At 45.0% G+C, this 25,335-nt stretch overlaps 1 protein-coding gene across 2 annotated transcripts in view; it reads right to left on the bottom strand.

The window, feature by feature from the left end:
- THSD4 (thrombospondin type 1 domain containing 4) overlaps positions 1-25,335 on the bottom strand; it is a 528,195-nt gene that overhangs the window by 293,035 nt on the left and 209,825 nt on the right. For both annotated transcript variants that reach the window (XR_012120776.1, XM_073212115.1), the window contains exon 7: positions 2,127-2,263. Coding sequence is in view for 1 of the 2 variants with exons in the window: in XM_073212115.1 (XP_073068216.1) it covers positions 2,127-2,263 (137 nt within the window). In the remaining variant the exon portion in view is untranslated. The remainder of the gene's footprint in view (positions 1-2,126; positions 2,264-25,335) is intronic.

Raw genomic sequence — 25,335 nt, 5'->3', positions numbered from 1 at the left:
TGGGGAATGTTTATTTCAGTCTTGTAGCAATTATCATCTTCAAACTGTGATGCCCTACACTTTGGATGCTTTTCATCAATAAGTAAGGTTCCATACCCATGTCCTTGTAAGTGTTTGTTTTTCTTTCAGCTCATCAGCTCGGAGATACTCAATGTAGCACTAAGAAAACACGCTACCCCAGTGGAAAGAGACCGCACTTCTTTTCCTTCCAAGTCACTTCACCACTCTACATTTACATTTCTGACTATTTGTTAACTATAGTTTAATCAAAGTATCCCTTGAAACTTTGCTACTCCAAGTATGATGTATGGTCCAGCAGCATCTTAACCACACGAGAATTTGGTACTCTGAGGCCCTTCCCCAGTCCTACTAAGTCAGAAACTGTAATCCCTGGTGATTCACCCTGTATCAGCCTCATAAGATCATGTGACTCTCACAGATCTATCATCTATCAACCAACCAACAAACAGCAAGTGCTTTTGCATGGAAAACTCAAATACAACAGGACAGACATGATGGCAATTCTAGTGAGTGCCAGCATGCTGCATGAAATGCCAGACCATTCTAAGAGTCTCATATGATTCTTCACTCAAACACAGGAGGTAGGTACAATCGTCCTCCTGGTGCAGAGGCACAGAGGACTTCGGTAACTTGCGAAGGTCATACAGTAAATCAGTAGAAGAGGCAAGATTGGAACCCAGGCAGTCTGACTTCAGAGGGCATTTTTTGACCATGTTACTAGACCACCTCCCAGAAGTATGCACCTGTATTCAGGAAATAAAACAGTTGATTCAGGACCTGAAAGAAAAAGCTGGGCTGCTGTAAGGTCCATCATTTCAGGCTCGGTCATACTTAGAAACAGAGACACCACTGAGATGGAGATGAGGAAACTCTAACAGAACTCTCTAGGTATTATTTGAGGACGGCGAGGCTCGGAGTGGATGTGTGGATCCCAGCGGTTTTTGCAGGAGGGGAAAATTGCAGGCCGGGCAGGTCTCAGCCTCCGGTGCATTTCCCCCCATGCCTCCCTGGCTCTTCCACACCACCTCCTAATTCTTTTGGGTTTTGCTCTTCCAAAGACACCACGCATGCACTAGATACCATACAACAGCTTTTTCCTGTCTTAACTTTCATTCAAAATGTGAGAATATATCCATGCGGCTTGGTAAGTTATTTTGTATCCTATTTGAAGCCTCCTCATTAATAAAAAGGCGGGGAGGTTGAAGATGATGCATATAAATCACACTTCAATAGTTCTGATACTGAACTCTACAGCAGCTCACATTCAGAGTAACAGGAACTTTCAAGGGGATAACTAAAGAGCTCTTCCTTTGATGAAAATCAGTCGTGCCAGCTATCAAGTGCTCATTAAGACAGAATCTTGGTCTGAGTCCCAAAGCATCATTTACCTGCTGGTGATGTATTTATAAGTGCAGGGTGGGTGGCAGTCCAGGCCTAAATTAACGTGGCTATGGGATTTGTGCCATCTCATTGAAGGTGCCCATTTTTAACCAAATGGTGCTTTCTGTCAAAGGTGGGTCTCCCACAGAGATTCTCTCAAGCCCAGAATGTTTGCCGAATGCAGGGCGGGGAGTTCCTGGAACAGACTTCAGAGGTCCGAGGAGGCTGAAAACTCTTCCTGTTAAAAGTACGTCTGCTATAAAAGGCACTAACAGCCTTCATTTGGAAGCCTGCCCCATCTGGTGGGAGGCAAGATAAAATATGCCATGCCCTTAAAATGCCACCCTTATGACGCCAACGGTTTCTTGCCTGCACTGCCAGGGCCCTTTTCACAGCCTCCACTTCAGAGGAAAGGAAGGAGTTCCAGATCCAAAGAGGGAAGACCGTGGAGGCATTTTCTTTAGACGCACATGTGGTGTGAACACAGATCATGTACTCACTGACAGGCCAGAGAGAGACAGAGCGACTCCCAGAGATCTAAAGCAGAGAGGACCAACTCGCCCTGTCCCAGCCCATTTCTCCCAGAGCTCATGGTTTAGGGGCACCCTGCCCCGCCATGGGGTGGGGGTAGCTGGCAGGCCATAGCCTGACAGGCAACGGAGTCAGCAGTCACCGGCCAAAGACCCTGAGAATCCGCTCCAGACACCCAAGTCCAGGGCACGTACCTTGCACTGCCCGGACACGCAGATGGCTGTGCCGTTTTGGTCGCAGGGTGTGCCATCGATGACCTTCTCAGCTTGCCGCACGTAGAAGCGGTAGCCCATCGCCTGGCAGTTCAACTCACACTTCCGATTGCCCTTTACTACCAGAAAAGAAACACCAATCAGCATTTTTTTTGACTCCTGTATGTTTTACTGAGATAAAACTCACATAACATAAAATTAACCATTTTAACCAAAGTGTACAATTCAGTGGTTTTGTGTATTTCACAACGTTGTGCAGCCATCCCCACTGATTCCAGAATGTGTCTATCAACCCCAAAAGAAACTCTAGACCTGTCAGCTGTCACTGCCAGGTCCCTCCTTCCCCCAGGCCCTGGCAACCACCAATCTATTTTCTGTCTCTACGGATTCGCCTATTCTGGATGGTCCATAACCGCAAACTTTTTAAAACTGCATGAAAGTTATTAGATCTCTCCATATTTGATGGCAAAGGGAAAGGATTGTATTATGAGCTACTTTCTGGCATGCAGTAAAGATATGATGCTGAGTGATATCATAAAGGGATTCTTAAAGACTCGCAGAATGCAAAGTAAAGACCCTCCTTTCATACATCCTCCCATGCTCGAACATAGTCATAGTTGTATCTTACATACCGGCAGTCACAGTGAGCACACAATTTTTATGTTCCACTTTTTTTTAACTCAAAATCTGTGTAGTTACATCACCTTTATGATCTTTTAAATGGCTGAGTCTTCTGTAATAATTCCTCTATTATGAGATATTTAAGTGGTTTCCCCATTACCTTGAGTCAAAGTCCACGGACCTCAACAAGGGATAAAATCTTTCAGGAGCTGAACCTTACCTTTCGAGTCTCATTTCCAAACATTCTTCCTTAAACCCTCATTCTGTTCTCAACTAAGCACGTCCTCTGGCCGGCCATTGCCCTAACTGTTCCTTCTGCCTTTTCCTCGCCTGGCTACCACCTGTTTCTACCTTCCCAGGTCACCTCCTCAGGGAAGCCCTCCAGGATCTTGATCTTGCCTATCTAGCCACCCATCACAGGCTGACCTGGCTTCGTCTACCATAAGGTGAAGCAAACTTCACTGAAAAGCAGTTTTGAAGAACCACAGGCATGTGTCTGTCTTATTTACTTTTGCATCCCCAGCCCTCAGGACAGAGCTGGACACATAGTGAATGCTCAACATACCCCTGAGGAATAAAAGAAGGGATGGGTAAATGAATTTGAGCCTTTTTTTTTTCTTTTGCCTCTTCTCTCCTCTCCTCCTATGAGATGCATTTCCCTGCTCAAGAGTCTTTCTCTATATTTCTGTCACTTCACACAGAGCCTGGCACACAGGCTAAAAAAATGCCAAACTAATTACTGCTACAACTAAATATCTTCAGAGCATTTCAGTTGCCTCCAAAATAAGAATGAGAAAAAATTTCAGGAGAGAGATATTTCCATAGAGACAGACCAGCCAAGTACACGCTGATCTTTCTAAAACTGTTTTTGGAGACAAGACTAGGGCCATGCTTAGCCATCGACAGCATGTTCCAGGGTCATGCCTTTGTTTCAAAATCTGATGACTGGATTGGATCACACTGACTTTTGCCTACACAACACAATATATCATATTTTCCCCAGTGTGGCTGCCTATCTGTCGTGCAATGAACTTCCTTCTGTTCCAAAGCTATTGAGAAGTGCTACCAGGGAGCATGGAACCTTTGGGACCACATGGTTTAGGGCGGACTGAATCTTCCATGAACTCCGAGCTCCGAGCTCTTAGAAGTCAAGAGACTTAGTTTCTTACTCTGGCGGCCCAAAAGATATACAAGGTGATATTGGAAAAATCAAAGAATACCCAAGATGGAAACGCCTTTGGGAATTATCTAAAACTAAACCATCATTTTACAGAGTAAAACAGTATCACAACAAGTCTGAGAAAGGAAGTGACAAGTTGGAGGCAAAACTAGCCTCCTACAACTTGCTTTCTCACATCGCGTATCTATCCAGACCCTGTTTCCTCTCTCCCCAGCTCCTCACTTTCGGAGGTAATACCAGGAACTACCCAGGGGCCCTGCACTTTCAGTAATAGAAGCATCTGGCAGGCAGCCTCACAAAGGCAAGGGGCTTGACTTCTCACTGCTCTCGGCTTCCTTCCAACTACCTCTATCATTTGGGATACTATCTTCTGCAGCCACAAATTTATTTCTCAATATTTGCAACCATACTCTAGAAGAACATGCTGAGAACAACAAAAACCCCAGGGCTAATAATGAGAGAATTACGGCAGAATCTCCAAATGGCTGCAGGAAAATAACCCAGAGCCCAGCCTTGAGTCTAGGCTCCTACCTGTGACCCAAACCAGCCACTAGGTCCCATCTTCTGCTGATGTGGACTTGTTAGTGTCCCTGCCCTCTCAGATTTGCAACAAGGAAAAGGGTGATCTGAGGAGAAATTTCGGGAGGTAACTGAAACCTGTGGACAGTGACCACCCAACAAAATGTCCACAATCCTGCTGTCACAACAACCCTCAACCTAGCGTTTCTCATACAATTACACAAGGACTGACTGCTCCAGACCCGCTCTAACTCCCAACCACTTTAAAATTCCACAAATATATTTGCAGGGCTTCCATTTAAAGTTTTGCACGGAGAGTCACTTCATTCCTTTCCTCCCTGTGCACCACCTCCTACTGCTCTCCCTCTCTGTTCCCATCTGCCTCCTTAATGTCCTCGCCTGCCACAGGGAATGCCTTTGATGCTACACGGAGGCAGAGACTCAGTGCGCCCCACCCCGGGACCAGAGGCACCAGCAGCACCTGGGACCGCGCTAAAGATGCAAATTCTTGGGCCTCACCTCCCGACTCCTAAATCAGAAACTTTGGGGATGGAGCCGAGCAACCTGTATTTGAACAAGCCCTCAGGGTGATTCTGTGTAAAGTCAAGTTCAGGAACCACTGCTCCCAGGAAAACTTGGAAGCCACTGACTATTCTTATTTTGAATCAAAGGTGTTCAAATTCCACATCTAAATTTGAAAGATAATAGAAGCACTATCTTTACATTTAGGATATTGGCAGGTATCTGTCCCCCTGAGAGTGAAAAAAACCTTTGATCATAAAAAAAAATGTTGGAGAATATACAAGAAAATTCAGGTTACTTAGAAAAAAGCAGCTAACAGCTAAAGCACTTGCCCTCAAATACTGGTTAAGTATTGAAATCACTCATTGAACTCTGTTCCTTTGGGAAGCCCACTGATGTAAGAGTAAAGACATTATTTTTAAGGGATAAAGGAGAAAGGAAATAGAAAAGGAGTTAACAGTCACAAAATGTTGGCAGGTACAAAGGAGAAGGACCCACGGAAACGACTCAGCAAACTCAAGAAACCTGATCCTCAGCAGGAGTCGAACAACGGGGCTACTGAGTATTACAGCATCTCCAAAGGGTAACTTTGGAAATGGGGGAGAAAAGAGGTCTAAAAACAGAAAAATTACCTATCAGGGTGTTTAAGAAGTAGTGAAAGTTTCTGCTTAACAGAATGGTTACCTAAAGGTCTTTGAAAATTGACTCCTTCATAAAAGCAATGAAAGTGCTGGGGAAGACAGCTGGAGTGGCTATCCTAGTGTCAGACTAACTAGACTTCAGAATAAAATTGTTAAGAGAGACAAATAAGAGCATTTTATAATGATAGAAGGGTCAGTCCAACAGTGGATAAACCTTGAAAATATTTTGCTAAGTGAAAGAAGCCAGTCACAAAAAAGTCACATATTATATAACTGCATTTATATGAAATGTCCAGAACAGGAAAACCTATAGAGGTAGAAAGTAGATTAGTGGTTGCCAGGAGAGAGAATGAGGAATGGCTGATAATGGGTATGGACTTTCTTCTTGGGGGTACAAGCTGAAATTATATAGTGATGATGGTTGCACAACTCTCTAAATATAATAAAAACCTCTAAGTTGCACGATGTAAAATGGCAGCTTTTATGGTATGTGAGTTTTATCTCAGTAAACTATTATTTTTAAAAAAGAAGAAAGAGTGGCAGGTAGCAGCTCAGGTCCCTCGGAAATCATCAAATAAATAACTCAAAAGCTTGCCGTCTTCAGATTGATAGTGCCCACCAAGTGCCCAGAACAATGGTTGCAGGTGGGATTTGACTTTACCCTACTGGTAATCAGTAAGTTAGCTTGCTACTGTTTCATGGGTACAAGACAGAAGATATAAGACTCCCAGATCAGAGGTAAAGATTGATTTAATACTCATGAAAGAGCAAGCAGCAAGAGTATTGGCATGTTTGTGTCAGCTCCCGTAGGAATCCTGAGCTTGAGAGACCTACCGCCCTTACGGGAAACAATAAGGCACCCTGCCTTCTGTCCTGGATGGAGAGGTATCTCATCCTTAAGGTTGTTCACTGCAAACACAACCTTGGGAAATGACTTGATTTTAGGACGGTCAGAGCCTTGCGTTCTTGGCATACTCCACAAGACTTGTGCGGGCAAAAGTGACCCATGGAGAAGTGTATCTCTCAATGAATGAATAATAATGAACCACACTGAGGCACACCGCTGTAAAATTTTAAGACACTTAGAACAAAGAAAAGATAACACAGGCTATCAGAGGAAACAAATTGGATTTCTCAACAACTTTGAAAGCTAGAAGATAATTGAGCAATGACGCACTGTTTTTGAGGGAAAGTACTTTCTAGAATTTTATACCTAGCTGAAGTATTAATCCTTAAGAAAAATAAAGGCATTTTCAAAAATTCAATTCTTGGCCAGTTTACCTCACATGCACCCTCACTGGAGGGTATATTCTACTGTAATAAAGGAAGGGAACCAAGAAAGTGAGATCCAGGAAACAGAAAATCTAATCCAGAGAGAAGCCCAGAGAATGCTCAAGGCTCAGGAGAAAGGATCCTAACAAGACAACCACGCACTAGGGCAAGAAAATGAAATGGATACAATACCCAAATACAGTACCCAATACATTTTAAGATACTGATATATCAAGTTATTGAAAGAAGGTTTACACAATTTAGAAGGGCTTGAGATTGAATTAATGTGAGTACATAGAAAAGTAGAAAAACTAAATCCAGAAAGGTATTTATTACCAACATAGAGAAAAGTTTTCAGGAAAAAAAAGTGGATGCTATAGTATGATGCACAGATTTTCTACCATCACCACCGCAGTTCCAGCCAGAGTTCTCCAGGCAGCTGTGAGTTCTGCCTGCTGGTGGCTCCTAGCTGTGTCTTTTTGGAGCTTGCTGGCAGCCCAAGGGAGCTGTTTCACCCCAGGTTAAGCCTCCTCCCCAGGGACAGCCCCCATTCTGTGACTGGTCCATGTGGTTGTACAATGGCACGCCCATCTCAGTTTTGGGTGACTGTGCAGCACTACCCCAGCTCAGAGCTGTGCCATCCTGCAGCTTACACCCCTCACAGGTGTTGGTCTGGAATCATCCCCTGATGAACACTGGGCACAAATCTCTGCCTGAGCAGCAGTAGCCTAGAGACCTGACATAAGCTCATACACCACAGGACTCAGCTGTGAAGAGCACGCAGAGTCAGTACTATAAACAGTGGTTATTAATCTGACCAAAATTACAACATAATTACATTGAGGAGAGGTGGAGGGACAGGATGATGAAAGAGGGTTACATCCTCATGTTCAACAGAAAATATCTGAAATTGAAACATCCAGAAGTAACAGTGTAAGCATTATTTAGAGATGATAAGGTAAATACCAAAAGAACAGCTAAAACAGCTGGGGAGTAAGAAATACTAGGGGAGGGACAAGTTTGTAGAACTATTTGACTGTGGAAAATATATGAATGCCCAAGTTGGATTGAGTAATAAAAATTAATTTTAAAAAGAATGTATAAAAAATTCAGGTTCAATAATTTAAGTTCTCAGAAACAGAATCCTTGTGTACAGTTTCTATCAGTAGTAAGTTCCTCCCATCTCTATTCAAAATTAACACAAAATTACAGAACCCCTTGCTGTCTTTTCTGGAGCTCTGTATAAGAGGGAGAGCAAACCAAAAGGTTGCAGGTTGCTTTCTAGGAAAGCAAAATGTTGCTGTCGTGTCAAGATTTTAGCTTTTAGCTAGCTTTGCTGGGACCTAGGTTTGCATTAGCTATTAATAAGCAAGAGGGATACTCCCCAAAGTGGCAGGAAATGAGGCTCAAGCTTTTCCCACAATTGGACATTCTCCCACTCTCATTTAAGTAGGGAGAAAATTTCAGGTAACAAAAGAGGAGAGATTCAGTGAACCAATATACAAGGCTATTCTTGGAGAATGGGTAACATCTGTGCTTAGTTTTGGATCCATTGAAATTGCACAGTTTACTCCAAGTTTAGCACCAAAGCCCTCATTTCCTAGGCTCAAGTTCCATTTTTTCGGTAGAATATATGATGTCCTTGTTCAAGAAAAGCAGCCTCGTAAATGCAGCTCATAAAACTGGGACGTGACAGGGTGCTTACCCAACATGCTGATGAGTGAAGTGTAAATGAATTAGAAACATGTGGATGCAATGTCTTAGGTGTGTGTACAAGGTTTAAATAAAATAAAAAGGGGTTTGCTCAAAGCCAGAGCAATGGGTACAGTTTGCAGCATTGGATAGGGGTAAATAATCCAGAACCAGGGCATTATCTGGGCTTGCCCTCCATTGGTTGCATTATCTATGCAGTATTCCTCCTGTTTATAACAAAGGATCTGTCTGCTCTTGGACTCCAAATTCTGGATTACACACTATGATTACTATTTTAAACTGCTTTCCCCCAGATTGCATTTTCCAGGATAAAGTTATGGAAAATAAGATGAGAATGCTTCCAAAAGCCCAGACTCTTCGCTGGAATCAGAAAACAATTCTGAAAAAGTCAGAAGAGAGGCAGGACTGTCTAATTCTTAGCTTGTCCTGTTCTGAAAAGGAAATTGCTTGGGGCACATTCCATTATTAAAACTTAAATGCAAGAACATTACCCGCTTATCAATTGCCTGATATCCCTAACCTTCTGTCCCACACTTGCAACTATGTAATTTAAACTTTGGAAATTCACATGCAGTGCCTACTGAATCTCATTTGACTGACATTCTTAACAGGCTTGGGGATCTGGATTAGAAACAGTGGACAAAATGTTTTTGTAAATCCTGAAAAATTATTGGCTCAAAGTTCCACAGATGTTAAATTCCTCTTAGCATTGCTCACAAACACAGTTCTAGTCCGTAGCACTCCAATGCAGTGCACTCAGACTTCAGTGTACTCAGAATCACCTGAAGGTCTTGTCAAGACGCGGGTTGGTAGACTCAACACTTACTTTGTGACTCACTACGTCTGGAGGGGAGCCTCAGAATCTGCATTTCGAACAAGTTCCCAGGTAATGCCACTGCGCTGGTCCCAGATGCTCTAATTGATGCTACTGAACCAGGATGGAGAAAAGAGATCTAGCTGGCACCCAGACCAGCAGCTGACACCCTAGGAAAGCACTGCCAGGGCTGACATACAAAACGGTGTTTGGCTAACGAAATAAAAGGTGACAGCCAGCATTCAAGAAACCTCTTGAACTCCCTCTATCTGCCCTCCCGCCAGGCTATGCCGTCCATTCATTCTGGGTTCTTCCCTAACCATTCACTTCTCCCACCAAAGCCCAGCCCGGGCCTTCATCAGCCTGTGCCAGAAGGGCCGCAGGATCTCCTAGCTGGTCTCCCTGATTCAGCCTCCTGCCTCTTCCCCATTCACCCAGCTTAAGCTATATTATCCCCAAATCTTCCTTCTTCAGGTCACCCCACCTCAAACACTTGTCATAGGTGCACCCCTTTTCCACAAATTCTGAACAACCACCCTCAGCACTCTACCCCTTCTCTGAATGCCCCAAGCACCTTCCCACCACCATGGCTTTCCACATGCTGTTCCTCTTGACTGGTACACCTCACATTCTAATTCTCTGTCTAAACAAATTCTACCTGACCTTCCAGATACAGCTCAGCCCACCTGCTCCTGGAAGCTTCCCCTGACCATACCTGGCCCCACTGACCTTGCTATCTAAACAGAATGTCACACCTGAAAAGAACCTAACTATCTCTTAATCCTCTCATTTTACATAGTAGAAAACTGATGCTCAGTAAAGTGGAAACACTTGCCTAGAGTCATGCTGTTTGTCATTGACCTCACCACACTTGAAATGTTTAGGGATTTCCTAAACTAATAATAATGACACCCAACATGGCTAGTTAGGCAGGACTTACAGCGTACCAGGTACTGCATGAGACACTGCGTAGGTATTATTCCATATTATCCTTACAACTCAGTGGAATGCATATTGCTATCATCCCGTTTTACAGATGAGGCATCTAAGGCTCAGAGAGGTTAAGTAATTTGCTAAAACTCATACTGCTAGAAAGTGGTAAAGCTGGCAGGATTCAAATCCAGGTTTGACTCATAAGCAGAATTCTTATTCTCAGTTGCCTATAGAACTCTTAATTCTTTCTTTTGAGTACATATTCTCACCTCCTTGAAGTCAAGGTCGATACTTTGCATGTTACCATACATGGAGCAATGCCATTCACTCACCCCACAAACATTTATTCGGCCCCTATTGTGTGGCAGGCATCGTGCCAGGATCTGGCAAGTTAATAAGATAGAGTCTCCCCCCTCAAGGGGCAATCGGCATCCATTCATTTATTTTATGAATTCATTCACTCAGCAAACATTTATTGAGATTCTACCTTATGCCAGGTACTATAGTAAGTACTGAGGAAATGACAAGAAAAAGAGACCAGGTCCTTGACCCAGTGCAACCAGGTCTAATAGGGAAAACAGGTCTAATAAGGAAAACAGGTGTCAACTTCCTGTGCGAGGGGAGGGGAAGAAAGAAGAGCATTCAAGAGAGAAGGATACCAAAGGCCGCACCCAAAAGCCAGGAAAGTGGCCCATTCAGGGGGTAAGAGATATGCTCCAAGGCTGAAGCAGAGGGCAAGGAGAGATGATATGGAATCCTCAGGTTGCAGAGTGTCTGTGAGCAAGAGTAATGCCATCTCGACAAATCCGCCACAATGACCACTGACTCACCATACCCCCTCCCCACATCCTGCAAACAGGGATAAGATAAAATCTCACCTGGAACTAAAAACATTGGTAAAATGTCAGGCCCTGCTTTGACTGAACTTACAGATGGCTGCCCTGCATGTGAACCCTCTCTCTATGCCTCTATAAATTAGCCCCAGTAAACCCAAAGTGGTGTGGGGAGCTAAGCACCCTGTAGCTGCCCAGGACAAGCTTCTGTAGGTAAGCGCCCCTCAGCCGACTTCCACAGTATACACACCAGGCTTGCCAACCTCTTTCTTTGGTCTCACAGCCCCTTTGGCCTCCGGGGGTCAGTCTGCTTACACCTCCCATCAATGGAACATAGAGGGGGACGAGCAGCCCGGGTTATGCAAGCCCATCGCTCTTGCAGGAAGAACGAACACCCCTGTCCAGAGTCCTGTAAAATGCTATGGCGTGCATTCCTCTCACTCTTCCAGAGAGCAGAACATGGAACAGCAGTAGCTTCCCACTTGGAGAAGGTTCTAGACATGTAGTTTCACGGGAATTGGCCAAGCCAATGTTGTCCAAGCTACCCAAACTTTTTCTGAAATGTTTTTCTCTCATGTCATAGTAAATCTAAAGCTGGAAAAAGTGACTGAAAATAAATGCCATTATGGAAAAACATCACACTGTTCAAAACTCCTCAAGCTGTGTGATATGTAGTATTACATCTTAAAATGTTACATTTCATAAAAAATAAAAGTTTGAAGGGGGTTCAGAAAACCCATCTGGCCAACTGTCGGGAAAGCAGTTTGACAGCTGCAATGGGAGCTGGAGGTCATAGCCAGTTTCTTACGGCTGGGGAAAATATATATCTATCTGAGCGAATATAGACATATTAAAATATGGAATATATACATGTCTTCCAGACAAATAATGTGGCCGGAGTTTTTCTTGACAAGAACTGATGGAATTTAGAGCTCTGAAAAGGAGGGAACTCTGGTACAAATGCCATGTAAAGAAAAAGTCTCAGAAGCCAGAGAAACTCAGAGGTAGAGGAAATGGTACCGCCTCTGCAGGCAATACCCAGAGAAGGTGACTTGACTTCTCATCTCCTGCTATTATCATCTAGTAAAATAAGTATATATGTATATGCACCTACATATATGTGTGTATATGTGAGTGTGTTAGATGTGTGTGTATATGCATATATAAGTGGATATATGAATGTGTGTGTAACATGCTTGTGTATGTGTCTGTATGCATGTGTATATATGTGTTTATAGGTGTACGGTGTGTACATGTTCATATGTGTGTACATGTACATACACATGTATCCTCCAGTCTGCTGGCGCCAGGCCAAAGCAATCAGCCCTGATAAGAATGCACCATGGGCTGGCCCACAGGGGGACAAACTTACTGTATGAATGTGTGGGCAGATGCAGCAAATCCACATGCCTGGAAACCAAGCCATGGTTCTGAGAGTGGCTCTCCCTCTCTCTTCTAACCATTCGAGAGCAGTCATGGTAAGACAGGGGCAAAAGGTTTCAGCACAAAGAAAATTTTGATGGCTCCAGGAGAATTTTTTAGTATGACAAGTTCAGAATTCAGGGGAAAACTTCAAGGAACCCCAGCTAATCTCATCTCAGCTTTGGTCCACGGGAGCCGGGAGCCGGTCATTGCCTGTATTTCACTGTGTCTTTGTGAACTGCCCTGCTCCGTGCATGCTTTGTGGCTGGGAGGCAGGGGGCATTGGGCAGGTTATTTCTTGACTTGCCTCTCTCTACCAGCCGGATGGCGTGGTCCTGAACAGCCGCGTGGAGGGCTGCCGGGCTCAGATCTCCCTTTTGGGGTTTCATAAAATCCGCTGAAAACTGACTTTCCTCACATACCACTCTTCTCAGAACCACCCCAAGTTCTTCACTTGCCTCAGAACATTTACCCTAAGATGGGCTTCAAGGACACTGTTCCCTACAATTGGGTCTTAAGCTAACTCTTTAACTACTTAACTGGTCTCCACTGTTCCGGAACACGCCGCGGGCATTCTCACCTCGGTGATTCTATTTCTTTGGTTCACCTATCCAGACTGTCCTTGATATTCCAACCTACCTAAGCAAACCCCATCTTCAGTGTATGTCTGTTGAAATACACAAACATAAAAACTGTGGCAAGTGCTGTGTAGACAGAGTCTCCCGGGGAATGTGGAACAGAGGTACTGGCTCGGAGGAATTGGCTCTGTCTATGGCATTAGGTAAGGCTTGACTGAGGAAGTGACTTTTGAAATGAAATCTGAAGGATGAGTTAGTTCTGTGAGGGGATGGGGAGGAAGGAGTCCTAAGCATTGGTGCTAACCTGTACAAAGGCCCTGTGGCAGAGGGAGTGGAAAGAAGGCCAGTATGGTTAGAGAGCATAGAATAAGACAGATGGAGAAAAGTGAGCCTGGAGAGGTGGCCCTTTGTGGGTTAATATGGTAAATCACCCTGATTAGGCCAAAGTACCCTGATGGCGGCTGTCAGCCATTCCAGAAGCATCTGATTCCCTGAGGCATGATGGGCACCTTGCAATCACTGTCAGAGGGAAGGGTGAGTCATCAGGGAAGCCAGTCTACTCATTTCAGGATCCAACATAGCATGTTTTCCACCCCCATATCCCAGAGACATAAAGCCATGTAGGCAGAGAGTCCGATGGCTTCTGCCTGTACCAGACACTCTTGTCCACCAGACCATCCTGGCTATAGGGGTGGAGCATGGAGTGTTCCAGAACCTGGGGAGGAGGTGGCTCCTCCCTCTGAGGAGCATGTGGTTGTTTTGTTTTTATTTTTTAAATTACAGCGGGGCGGGCTTTTAATACAGGAGAGGGTGGTGCCTCAGGTTATGGCCTCAGCAGCAGATGGGCCCTTGGCCCTGTCTCCTCATCTTCTACCCCCAGGCTCCTTCACCATCTCCTGAGCTGAAGGCCCCCTCTTTCCTTCCCCCGCCCCACGGCCTCCTGAAACATGGCTTCCTTCTCCTGTTGCTTCCCGCCTCACTGCTGCTAAGGAATCTTCTAGAAGCGTGATCCGTTTTCTCAATAACTGTCTCTCTTCCTTAAGGGCATCCCATAGGTCATTGCCCGGCTCCTCCAAGCAATGCTGAAGTGTGTCTCTCTCCTGCTGAAGTCCCTCTTTCTCCTCAATAACATTTTCCACTATCTCAAGGAAAAGACCCTATAAATGCCAGCTGCTGCACAGCCACTCAGGGCCTCTAAGCAGTCTTCTGTCTCATGGGGGGCTAATTCTGCAGCTTCCAGTGTCTCCACCCTTCCCCAGTTCTGGGGAAGGCCCCAGCCCCCTAGGAGGAGCTTTAACCTAGACCAATTCCCCACTAGGGGCTTCCAAATGGAAGCCCCACAGATAGGGGGCTCCTGGGTAAAGCTGCACCCTCTGCAGCTGCAGCCACTGGGGCCTCCCCACTATCCACAGGGGGTGTTTCGGGCATCTCCCCACCATCTCTAGGGGCAGACAGATTTCGGGTTTAGAGATCCTGCCGACTACACCAGATGTAAATCTGGAGAGGGGAAAATCCCCAGGCAAAATGCCTTTGAAACTGAAATCAGTCAGGGGGAGAAATAAAGTTGAAAACCCGTTTATTGCTTACAAGGAGTCATCCCACATCTCCCTCTCTGCTGCTGTGGCAGAAGCAGACCGAATAATACTCCCCCCAACTTCTCAGGTCCAGATAAGCCTTCACTTGCCCATGTAATTACCAGTGATATGGAGATGGACCACTTCTCTCCACCCTATGGAAATGCCTGTTGATATGGGGATGCACTAAAGCCAGGTGAGAGATTCTGGAAATACTGCAATTTTAGCCACACCCTTCCTTAAACCCACCATTTGCATGATCTTTCTGGATTAGGGTTGCTAGATAAAAGGCAGGATGCCCAGTTAAACTTTTCAGAATCCCAACATATATTGCACGGGACATATACTAAATACTTACATTAAAAAATTATTTGTTTATCTGAAATCAAAGTTTAACTAAGCATTCTTTATTTTTATTTGCTGGCAACCTTACTCTGGATACAACCAAAGGACATATTTTTCTTCATAATCATCTGTATTCTTAATTACAATGGGTCTTATTTTGTAGCTGGCTTGATGTCTTTCTGACACTCATGACCTCAGAGTACTTTCAGAGCAGTCCTTCGAGAGTGATTTCTGAGTCCTTCTAGAAATCAGCTAGTCCGGCTTTCTAACTCCACAGTCAAGAACAGGAGGCTTAGAGACACCTGGAGCTGTGCGAGGTGACCCCCCTGGGGCTCCTTTCATGCCTCCCTGCAGCGCTTAGGACGGTGCCAAGCACATTAAAAAAACAGCTTAATCAATTGTTCAGTGGAATTAACAAACTCATTTACATGCCTCTGTACCCAGGGGGATGAATAGATAGAATCCCAGACAGCCAGAGCTTTCCAAACAAAATAAACAGCAAGCCAGACAGAGAAGGGGCCATTTGCACACGCACAAACACGGCCAGACACAAAGGACCCCAGCAAGTGGCTGCTTCAGTTAGCTCGACTCCAGCATTGTCCTGGAGACCCCACAAAAGCCAGGAACCGGAGCTCTCCTCCTTGGAGGCCTGGTGAATTTATTCCTGCACAGTGGCCCATTGGATTTACATGGTCAAGTGTGGAAAGTGGGCATTTTTTTACCTTAAGATGGAAACCGTGACCACAAAAGGACTCACCAGTCACCCTCATTTGTCCCCTTCAGGCCTCAGTTACTTGCTAAGAGATTTTTTTTCAGGCCCTCTCTGCAGGCAGGACACGTTCCGTCCAAATATGCACAAGCAGCAGGAGAAAAAGGCAAGGGGCGGATCCCTCCACCACTATTTACCAAACGAATGCAGGCCTCCACATTCAACTTGAGTGAATGCCTGAGATTAATCCCTCTGAGTAAGCTTGGCTTTCATTCCTCCCCGGGACTTTCAAAGATGTCAATCCATCCCAATCACAATCAAATGCAAGCATTTCACTTCCTGAAGACAAACAAGGATTTGGACAAATGAGAAACGGAGGTTCCCTTGTGGAGGCCTGAAAAGGGAATTCAGCAGCTCCGGCTCCCTCTCCAAGGAAGCACGGGGCAGGATGTTCTTGCAGTGACCACACAAAGCGTGGCATGAGCTCATCATGCCAGAACCTAATTGAAACCTCAGGCTGAAACAGTGTTTTGTGATATTTGGGGAAAAGGATGGGCAGAGATAAAAAGGGAAAACAAAGGATGTGTACAGAGCGGCATGAAAAGCAGCCCACTTCTTAACTGTGGGACAATCTGGATGGGGGCCATTGAGTTAAATGAGGTGTAGCCGTCTCTCAGTCTACTGAGACCCAAAGTCATTTTACAGAACTTGCCGCTGCCAGCATTAGGGCTCCATAGCCAAGGCCTTTAGCATTCGTTAAGACCTGCAAAATGCAGCTGTGTTCAAAGAAATGCAGCAGAAAAGATGCTGAAAAGACCTTTAGACAAACTACCTAGCATTTGCAAATCTACTGACAGGCATAAAGATAAAAGAGAAAGCATGGCTTTTGCATGCCTTTAACTGGATTTGAATACAAGTTCTGCCACTTAACTAAGCTTGTGTCAGTGACAGGTTTTGTCTATGAGCCTTGCCTTTCTTATCTGTTAAAATGGGTATCCCCAGGCTTATCTCCGATTTGTCTGAGAAACATGTAATAGAATGCTCGCGAAAGCACAGGCACTCAATAAACACCCACTTCCTTCTCTCTCCCCTGAAACTGGATGCCCAGAGAAGCGGTGGAATGTCTGTGTTTGGAAGCTTTATAAGAATCACAGACATGGAAATATTTACCTTTATCAAAATGTGGCAACCCTTGGCAGTAAGAAGATGGGCTAGATAGCAGTCCCCAGAAGTTCAAGGTTTACTTAAAAGCATTCCCTTGTCTGTAGGCAGTTAACTGATACTAGGCTGTCCTCAAAGCCCTTCTGAGCTGCCTGTTCTGTTAATTTTCTTTGATAATTGTCATAGAAGCACAGCCAAGTTAAAATATGCCTGAAAGAGGAGTAGGGAGCATGGTTTGGTTCCGTAACTTTTTGGCTGCACGTCAGGACTCCAGCTGCTCAGTACCCAAACCTTGGGAGTGCTGTTCAGGATCTCATTATTCTATTTTCCCTCTCCTTACGGTTCTTGCAAATAGCCACCTGCAAGTCTCATTCCGTTACTGGATCTGCAGAGAGAAATGATTTTAATCTTCCTTCCTCTGAGAGTCTCCTGTGTTCTGAAGGGCTCGACGCCCCTGCGGCTCAGCCATCACCCACTGACAGCCACAGGTCTCAGTGAGGCCTCGCTATTCTTTTCCTTCAGCAAAAGTTCCCACCAACAAGCATACCCGGCCTCAGTGAAAGTGTGTGATAGGCTGGGAAACCCGGAAAGAACACGCCCCCACCCACACTCCCGACGGCGCATACCCAGAGCCAGCAGACCTTCACGGTATTGGCTCTTGTCCCGGATTCAGTCCCCCACTCCACGGCCTGATGCTCTGTTTCCTTTGGGTAGATTTGGCCAGCCACAATTACCTAACAGATTGGGGGAGGGGGCTAGAAAAAGAGAGAGGATTCTCTTTAAATGCCCACTATATTTGAAATGAAAGGATGCGATCTTTTTGACAAGTAATCCCGGCTATTACCTACTCCCCTTTCTGCTGTACCATGTTGATCAGGCTCCAAGAAAATTCCTCAATGATCCAATATAGTAAACTTTTCAGGGCAAAGCTCTGACAAACGGGCAAGCACAGGTTTAGAGTGTAGACACTCAAGGTCTGTTTCTACAGGTTCAGAGTGCCGGAGGGCAGGGGAAGGCTATCTGACAGAGTAGACCCAGGGAGATACAACAGACAACACTGGATTTAACCTCATCGACTTAGATGAAGGGAAGTCAAGCCTTCCATAGCTTGTCTGTGTGATCCAGAAGGCTAAACAAACTAGAACATTGCTGAACCCTCTTCAATGCCCCCACTGCTTTCCTTGTCCAGTTAAAGCCATACAAAGAGTTCACTCAAAAGGATAGTTGTGTGAATGACAAACTGGATGACATAAATGGAGAGGAAATGTACTCGAAGCTCTCTTAAACCTTTGGCCTTGATCCCACTGGGCCCATCCTGTTTGGTTTTCAGTAGTGTCTGGTTTCCGATACTAGGTGTGCAGCAGCAGATAATAGCATTTCCTGATTTCTATCCTTTTATCTGAAAATGCTTTGGATATGCTGTTCATTCTGTTTTATTACTTTGCCCTTAAGACTAGAACCGACATCTCACATTCATTAAGGATGTTTACTACCAAAACAATAGAAAATAACAAGGGTTGATGAGGATTGAAGAGATTGGGACCCTTGGGCACTGTTGGTGGGAATGTAAAACAGTGTAGTTACTATGGAAGATGGTATGGCAATTCTTCAAAAAATCAAAAATAAAATTACTGTAGGACATAGCAATTTCATTTCTATGAGTATGTATCCAAAAAAGGTGAAAGCAGGGTCTTGAAGAAATAATTGTACACCTGTGTTCACAGCAGCATTATCATAAGAGCCAAGTGTCCATCAATAGATGAATGGACAAACAAATGTAGTCTATTCACACAATGGAATATTAGCTGGCATTAAAAAGGAAGGGAAATTGGACACATGCTACAATATGGATGCACCTTGAGGACATTACATGTGTGGAATAAGCCAGTTACAAAAAGACACCATATGATTTCACTTACATGAGGTACTTAGAGTAGTCAAATTCACAGAGACAGAAAACAGAACTAACGTTATCAGGGGTTGTGGGGTAGGGCAACGGGAAACTATTGTTTAGTGGGTGCAGAGTTTTAGCTTTGTAGCATGAAAAGAGTTCTAGAGATTGGTTGTCCAACAGTGTGAATGTACTTGACACCACTGAACCGTACGTACACTTAAAAATGGTTGAGATGGTAAATTTTATATTATGTTTATTTTACTGTAATTTTGGAAAAGTGGAGCCAAAATGTGAGAACATTGAAAATCTGCCCCTCCCATACTACAGTCCAGGGAATTAAATCAACACTCTAATGAAACCAAGATTGGTGACCAAATGCCAGTAGCTGGGATGATCCCCTAGCAGACCCATGGAGCCTATGTAGATGAGCTTTCTGGTTTCTATTCTTCTCCTCTCCATGGGAAGCTGGGCATACAGGAAGAGGTGAACAACAGAAAACCTTTCTGAAGGGAACACAGTCTGGTAGATGGAAATATCAGCTGTCCTTTGCAAACAAAGATAACATTAGTGACCACAAACCAAGAAGGCATGTGTGAAGGTTGATGTGTTCCCCGTTACCAGGGATAAATTTCCACTGCTTAACCTGCATTCCTCTGCCATAAAGTGCCTGGCACATAGTGGGGACTCCACATGGGCTTGGTGAGCTAATTAATGAGTCACCAAAAGGCTAAGGGGAGTGAACCAAGCAGCTATAGGGAAGAAATGTTATCTCCCAAGACTGTTAAAAATGCAAATTGATTGCCTCTTTCAGGACAAAGTCAAGGGGTGATTTCTACCAAACAAGGTAAAGTAAGGTCTTGTTAATGTCTCAGGTTTTACTGAGAATGGTGATTATTTGAGTGCAGTTTTGATTTGTCTTCTGTGTATGTGTGTAAACCACAAAGCAGTTAACTGTTGATGGCCAAATAACAAATGTCTCTGACTCTCCCAGGAGAGATTAAATAGCTCTGGGTTGAGGAAAAAAAAAAAGAAAAGATCAAAAGAAGAGCCGGCATCCCTGGCTGGCAGGCTGCAAGGGATCCCCGGGCCAGGGCGGGGTGGGGGGAGGGGGGGTAACCTTTGCTTGAACTTTGAAGAATGTGGAAAAGGGGTTCTGTGTTGAGAAAAAAAATCTCCAAGATGTTTCTCCTCCTACATCGTGCAGACTCGGATAATGAGGTACATGCCTGAAATTCCCTGCGCAGACCATACTATTTACCTCTGAGCCTTTGCTATATATACTTACATTTAGCAAAAAAGATACTTTTCTTTTTCTTTTTTATAAAATGACAGCATATAAAGCCAGTCCGGGGTGAAAGGGGTACCCTTGTATGACTGGTCTGATGCTTTTGGAAAGTAAGGCAGGTATCAGGTGACATAATTCATACCCATTGACCCATTCATCCCCTTCCTGGAATTTACTCTAATAAGACTAAAATCTAAAAGAATAGTAGAACATATTACGGTTTCCTAAAAACGTAGTTGAATGAATTTTGAGTTCTGTTTTTAAAACTCATTAGGAAAAAGACTTTGGAGATCAAGGATTAGCCCCCTTACACTGAGGCCATGTTGTCTATCTCTGGCTAACCTTTATAAGCCCTGATTCATGGGTACCAATTACTTGGTTTGTACACAATCACCAACCATAGCATCCTGAGCAGATCAGAAAATGTTTCTCTAACACCTGAGATCACCCGGACAACACTGTCAAAAAAATCCCATTCTATAGCCACTCTGACAGGTTTTTTAAAAAAATGTTAATGAGTTATGCCGAGCAGCTAGCTTCCAGTTGCACATCTATTCAATTCTTCAAGTGCGTGATAAAAGCGTCCGGCCCAAGTCCTCAGAAGTCTAAAACAAAACGCAAGCAAGCTGTGAAAACAACTTGACCCTCCGCCCAGGGCCACAAGGGAGTCTCTAGGGCCCAGGGAAAAAGAAAAGACAATAAAAACGGAAAAACCCTGAAACCTTGACTCCTAAAGTAGCAAGTACTGTAATGCAAACATATTGATTAGAAGGCGAACAGAACCCTTTTCTGCTTTACGGTTTCCAAGCACAAAGTTTAGAAGACAAGTGATTTTTGTCAAATTCTCCTGAAGCAGGGAGGTTACAGCTGGCGAAGGTTTCCTTCAGTTCAAAAGCTTCCCCTCTGAATTAGGAACCTAGGTAATGCCTACGTTTTCCTTTTAAAAATGTTATTTACTTAAAGATCAGAGTGTACATATTTGGGTTCCACTCGGTGTCTCACTCCTAAGAAATAAACAAACCGCCCTGCTCCGGCAAGCAGGGAGCCTGGGGCTGGGCGCACCTGTCAGCCTTTTCTTTCACGCGGTAACACCTCCATCTGCTGGAAGGTCGGACGTCTGCATTAAAGGCAGATAATGCTCATTTTATTTTCTGACAAATCTAGGTCAAATTCCCATTTCCTCGTTTACACACATTGCCATTTTATTTCAAGAATCTGCTTTCTCCCCTTATGTCTGAGGTCCCCTGTGGTCTATATCCCTCTGGTATTTGCAGTGCCTCCCATAGCCCCTGCTTGGACTCCTCCCCACGGTTTGGACAGGTCCCCATCAGTCTTCTTTATAACTGCACATTCTTAGGTTAGTTCTGAAGCCTTTCTCTGAATCTGGATATTGTTTGCCTGGAGGTCGGGGGTCCGGTCCTCCGTGGGCAGTCCTTTGAACTATAATCTTAGCTGTTCACAGCAGGAACTCCTTTCTTTATTTGGTTCATCAAATTGTTAAATAACTGCCCATTTTGCCTTTGATTTTAAAAGCAAACAACCCCGCAAATGTTTGCGCAGCGAGGACAAGGCTGGGTTGGCCATGCTCTTGCTTCCGGTGTCTTCAGATTCTTGCTTTTCTCTTGGCATTGGTTCCACCCTCACCCACTCAGTGAATGGCCCCGGGAAACACAGGCGCGTATTGGACATGCACACAGCTTCTTGTCATTTCTGCTTCCTCATTAGTTCCCTCAGCATCTTTCTTCTTTTTCCTTTGGCGTACAGTCTCCATGCTGCCATTTCTTTCTTTAAAGTATATCAATGTAAATTTGACTCATATTTTATTGCTTCCTGGTGCTAAATTCACAGTATGAACCTGAGCAGCTTCCTGGGCTCGCCTCTTCATCTGCGTAGGAAGGAGGTTGCCACGATCTCCTAAGTCCATGCTATTTGTGACGGTCCGAGGGGAAAGAAGTCCAGACAAGTAAAGCAGCCGTCTGTGTTCGTAGCCTCTTACAGATTACAAACTCCACAGTCAGAGGTGGGCCAGGCAATAACAGCTGGGCCGATCTTGTCCTCTTCTTAGGAATGCAGGGCTGGGGAAGGACAAGCTGTCTCTGAGAACACCTGACTCAGAGAAAATAGTCAGATGAGCCCAGGAGACCCGAATCCTCCCTCGTCTTCTCTGAAGAACTTAGAATGGTGGAGATGAACGGGCAGGCCTTTCTTTGTCCTCCATAACTGCCAACTAGAACATCCAGAGAATGAGAAAATGACAAAAGCTAAAGAAAAACTCTCTCTTCCTCTGTCTCTCTCCACAGCTGCCTGATCCAGGGGCAGAAGCCTTAAAAACCTTTGATCTCAACAACTGGTTTGAAACAAGTTATCTTCTTTTGCCTAGAAGAAAGGAATCTATTTGACTCAAAACAGTGAAAGATCTATTAAAAATGATGCATGAATTATGGCTAATATTTAAGTTTATTATTCCATAAGCAAAAGCATAATGGAGTGGAATGGCGGCTTTGGCAGGACTGAGTCCAAGCCTCCAGCACTTTATACACTTAGATTCTGAGTTCCTTGAGGATGATGGAAACGTGTGGAGTCTAGACACAGGTCCTCTCACACAATAGGTATTTGATAAATTTCTGTCAGTTTGAAATGGACTGACCAGAGCCCATTCTAATGGTCCACACGTGGAGGTAGGAAGGTTGGTGATCTACTCACTAAAGTGCTGGCCCCTCCATCCATCTGGTGAGAGTTCTCCAGGCCTCCTTCATGTTGCCTTTACAAGAAGTAGGAAAGGGGTCTCTTTGTCAACACACTTTACTTCCTGCTGATAGAAAATTGTCTTAATGCACTGATGTTGTTAGAAAAAGCCATCTTTACTTCCGTCTGTTAGAAAGTTGTCATAGTAAATATGCAAGTCATTCATATTGAGAGTCAACACAGTCATAAGAAAAATATGAAAAAATAAAAATAATAAAGATAGCTACAATATAAATGCTGCCCCCTCAGGGCAAGGAATGTGCAGTGCACAACCTTAACAACTGTGCAAAGCAGATGATTTCTTTCAGGCACCTTGAAAAACAGATCCTATGAGCTGGTGACAGATGGTAGAACGATTTATACTCTGCTATTTTCATGTTGGTTTTCCAAAGAGTCACTGATAGAAAGAGGTAGGAGTGTGTGTGTTGGAGGGTTGAAAAGGGGGATGTGGTCACAAGTAGGACCACAAGGATTGTAAAGAATAACCTTTCTCCATCACAGAGTTCTCAGGCCTAGCAAGTCTGACCTGCAAATTTGTCTGCAAAAGAATGTGCCTGGACCTGGAGATCTGATGTTAGTTTAGGTACCAAATAGCTGTCCTGACATACGATGGCCCGCTGCACACTGGATGCTGACCACAAACCCTCAGGCACAGTCATCAGGTGTGCTCTCTTCCCTTGTCCGCAGTACAGCATTAACGCTGTCTGCAAACTGCCACCTTCCCATGGTGCTCTTGTCCCTTCCTGTCCCTGCCACTGCATCCTCCCCGTGGGGCCCTTCCTCCCCAGGTCGTTCTCCCTCCTCCTCCATCCCTGCTGCAGCCGTTCTCCCAGGGTCACACCCCCGAGTCTGAAGCCCCTTTTCTACTCTCCCCTTTTTGCCCATCTCCTGGGAAGGGGACATCCACATCCCTGTCCATCCCAGCCCGCACGCTAGCTGGGGCCCCAGCTCTCTCCACAGGCCTGCTCGGCGTGTCCCCTGGGGGATCATGCTTGCACCTCAGACTCACTGTACTGCTCAGATCAAATTCCTGACTTCTTCCCACCTCTGACTTCCCTCTGTGTGTCAGGGCTGGCGTTATCCTAGGCACATAGTTTCAAAACAGTGTCATCTCTGACTCTTCTCTGTCCCTCACCCCCACATGACGTCAGCCAGCCATCCCCGCTGACTCCTCTTGGAGCGTCTCCGTGGGTGCTTTCCTGGCAGCTTCCTCCATCCCACAGTGGGTGCTGCTCTGGGCCTTGGTAACTGTATCAGCCTCCTCACGGACCCTTCCCTGCTACTCAGCCAGTGCACACCTGCTAGCTCAGAGCTCCTCTGTCAGGTGTTATCACCATCCCCAGTTCAGAGCCTTCAGTGGCTTCAAGATTCTCTGTAATTCGATTTTACCAATTAATTGTCAGTGTCTCAATCCGATGATCCTTGACGTAGGTTCTTAACCCAGCCAGACTGGTTTCCTCATGGAACCCAATCATGATTTTCGCATTCTGCCCTCCATGTCTTTGTCTGTACTGGTGCCACTCCTTGAAATCCCTTTCTTGGATAAGTGGGGTAGGCTAAGGAGATAGCCAGGACTCAGAGTTCGTGAACATTAGCTGGCCTGGATTGGCAGAAGAGTTTGCATATGGGAGCAAGGGGGTTAAAGGTTTGTTTTTCCCAGAGTACACGAGAATTATGTCTGTCCAAGGGTAGCTCCAAACTGGGGTGCCCCAGCCACAGGAGAAGGGCTTGAGAAAGCTTGGAAAAGGTCCACCTCAGAACAAAGGGTGGGGCTCTGGTCAAACAATGACAGGGCAAGTCACCAACCAAGACCAAGAGGGGTGGCGGCAGTGTGGCGGAGGTCCGTAGCTGCTACTAAAGGCCCAATCATGGGAAGTGTCAAGGGACAGGAACCCAGACTGGGGTGCAAGGAAAGAGGCTGGGTCATGAGAAACCAGAGCATCAAGGTCAGAACAGAACCTGCAGCCAGAGGATCAGCCCTAAGCACTATCTTGATCAGATTCTGCATAAATTCAGGAGTCACTCCCTCCAGATCAGAGATGGCAGGGGCAAGAGTGGTGAGCATGCCACTAATCACGATGGAACTTTTTCAGCCGGACACAGTCACGGCCTCAGAATCCTTCACAGAAGATTTCCCAACAGCCACCGCCATCAATTGAAAGTAGCCCATGAGATAAATTCTGCGGGTCATTGCTAGTTCCAAAAGTCACAGGTAGGACCAAATCTGTATGGAAGAATTGATTGGCTTCAGCTGTAAATAATACACAGTCATAGTAGCAAGGTGCTAGGCCAGTAGTTCTTGAACTTTGACGTGAATCATAATCATCTGGAGGGTTTATTAAAACCCAAGTTGCCAGGTCCCACCTCCCGAGTCTCTGATTTAGTAGGTGTGGCGTGAGGTTAGAATATGCATTTCTAACAAGTTCCCAG

Source organism: Manis javanica, chromosome 8, assembly GCF_040802235.1.
Source record: "Manis javanica isolate MJ-LG chromosome 8, MJ_LKY, whole genome shotgun sequence".
Classification (NCBI taxonomy): Eukaryota; Metazoa; Chordata; class Mammalia; order Pholidota; family Manidae; genus Manis; species Manis javanica.
The sequence above is the reverse complement of the archived record's forward strand: the minus strand, read 5'-3'. Positions and strand labels throughout refer to the sequence as shown.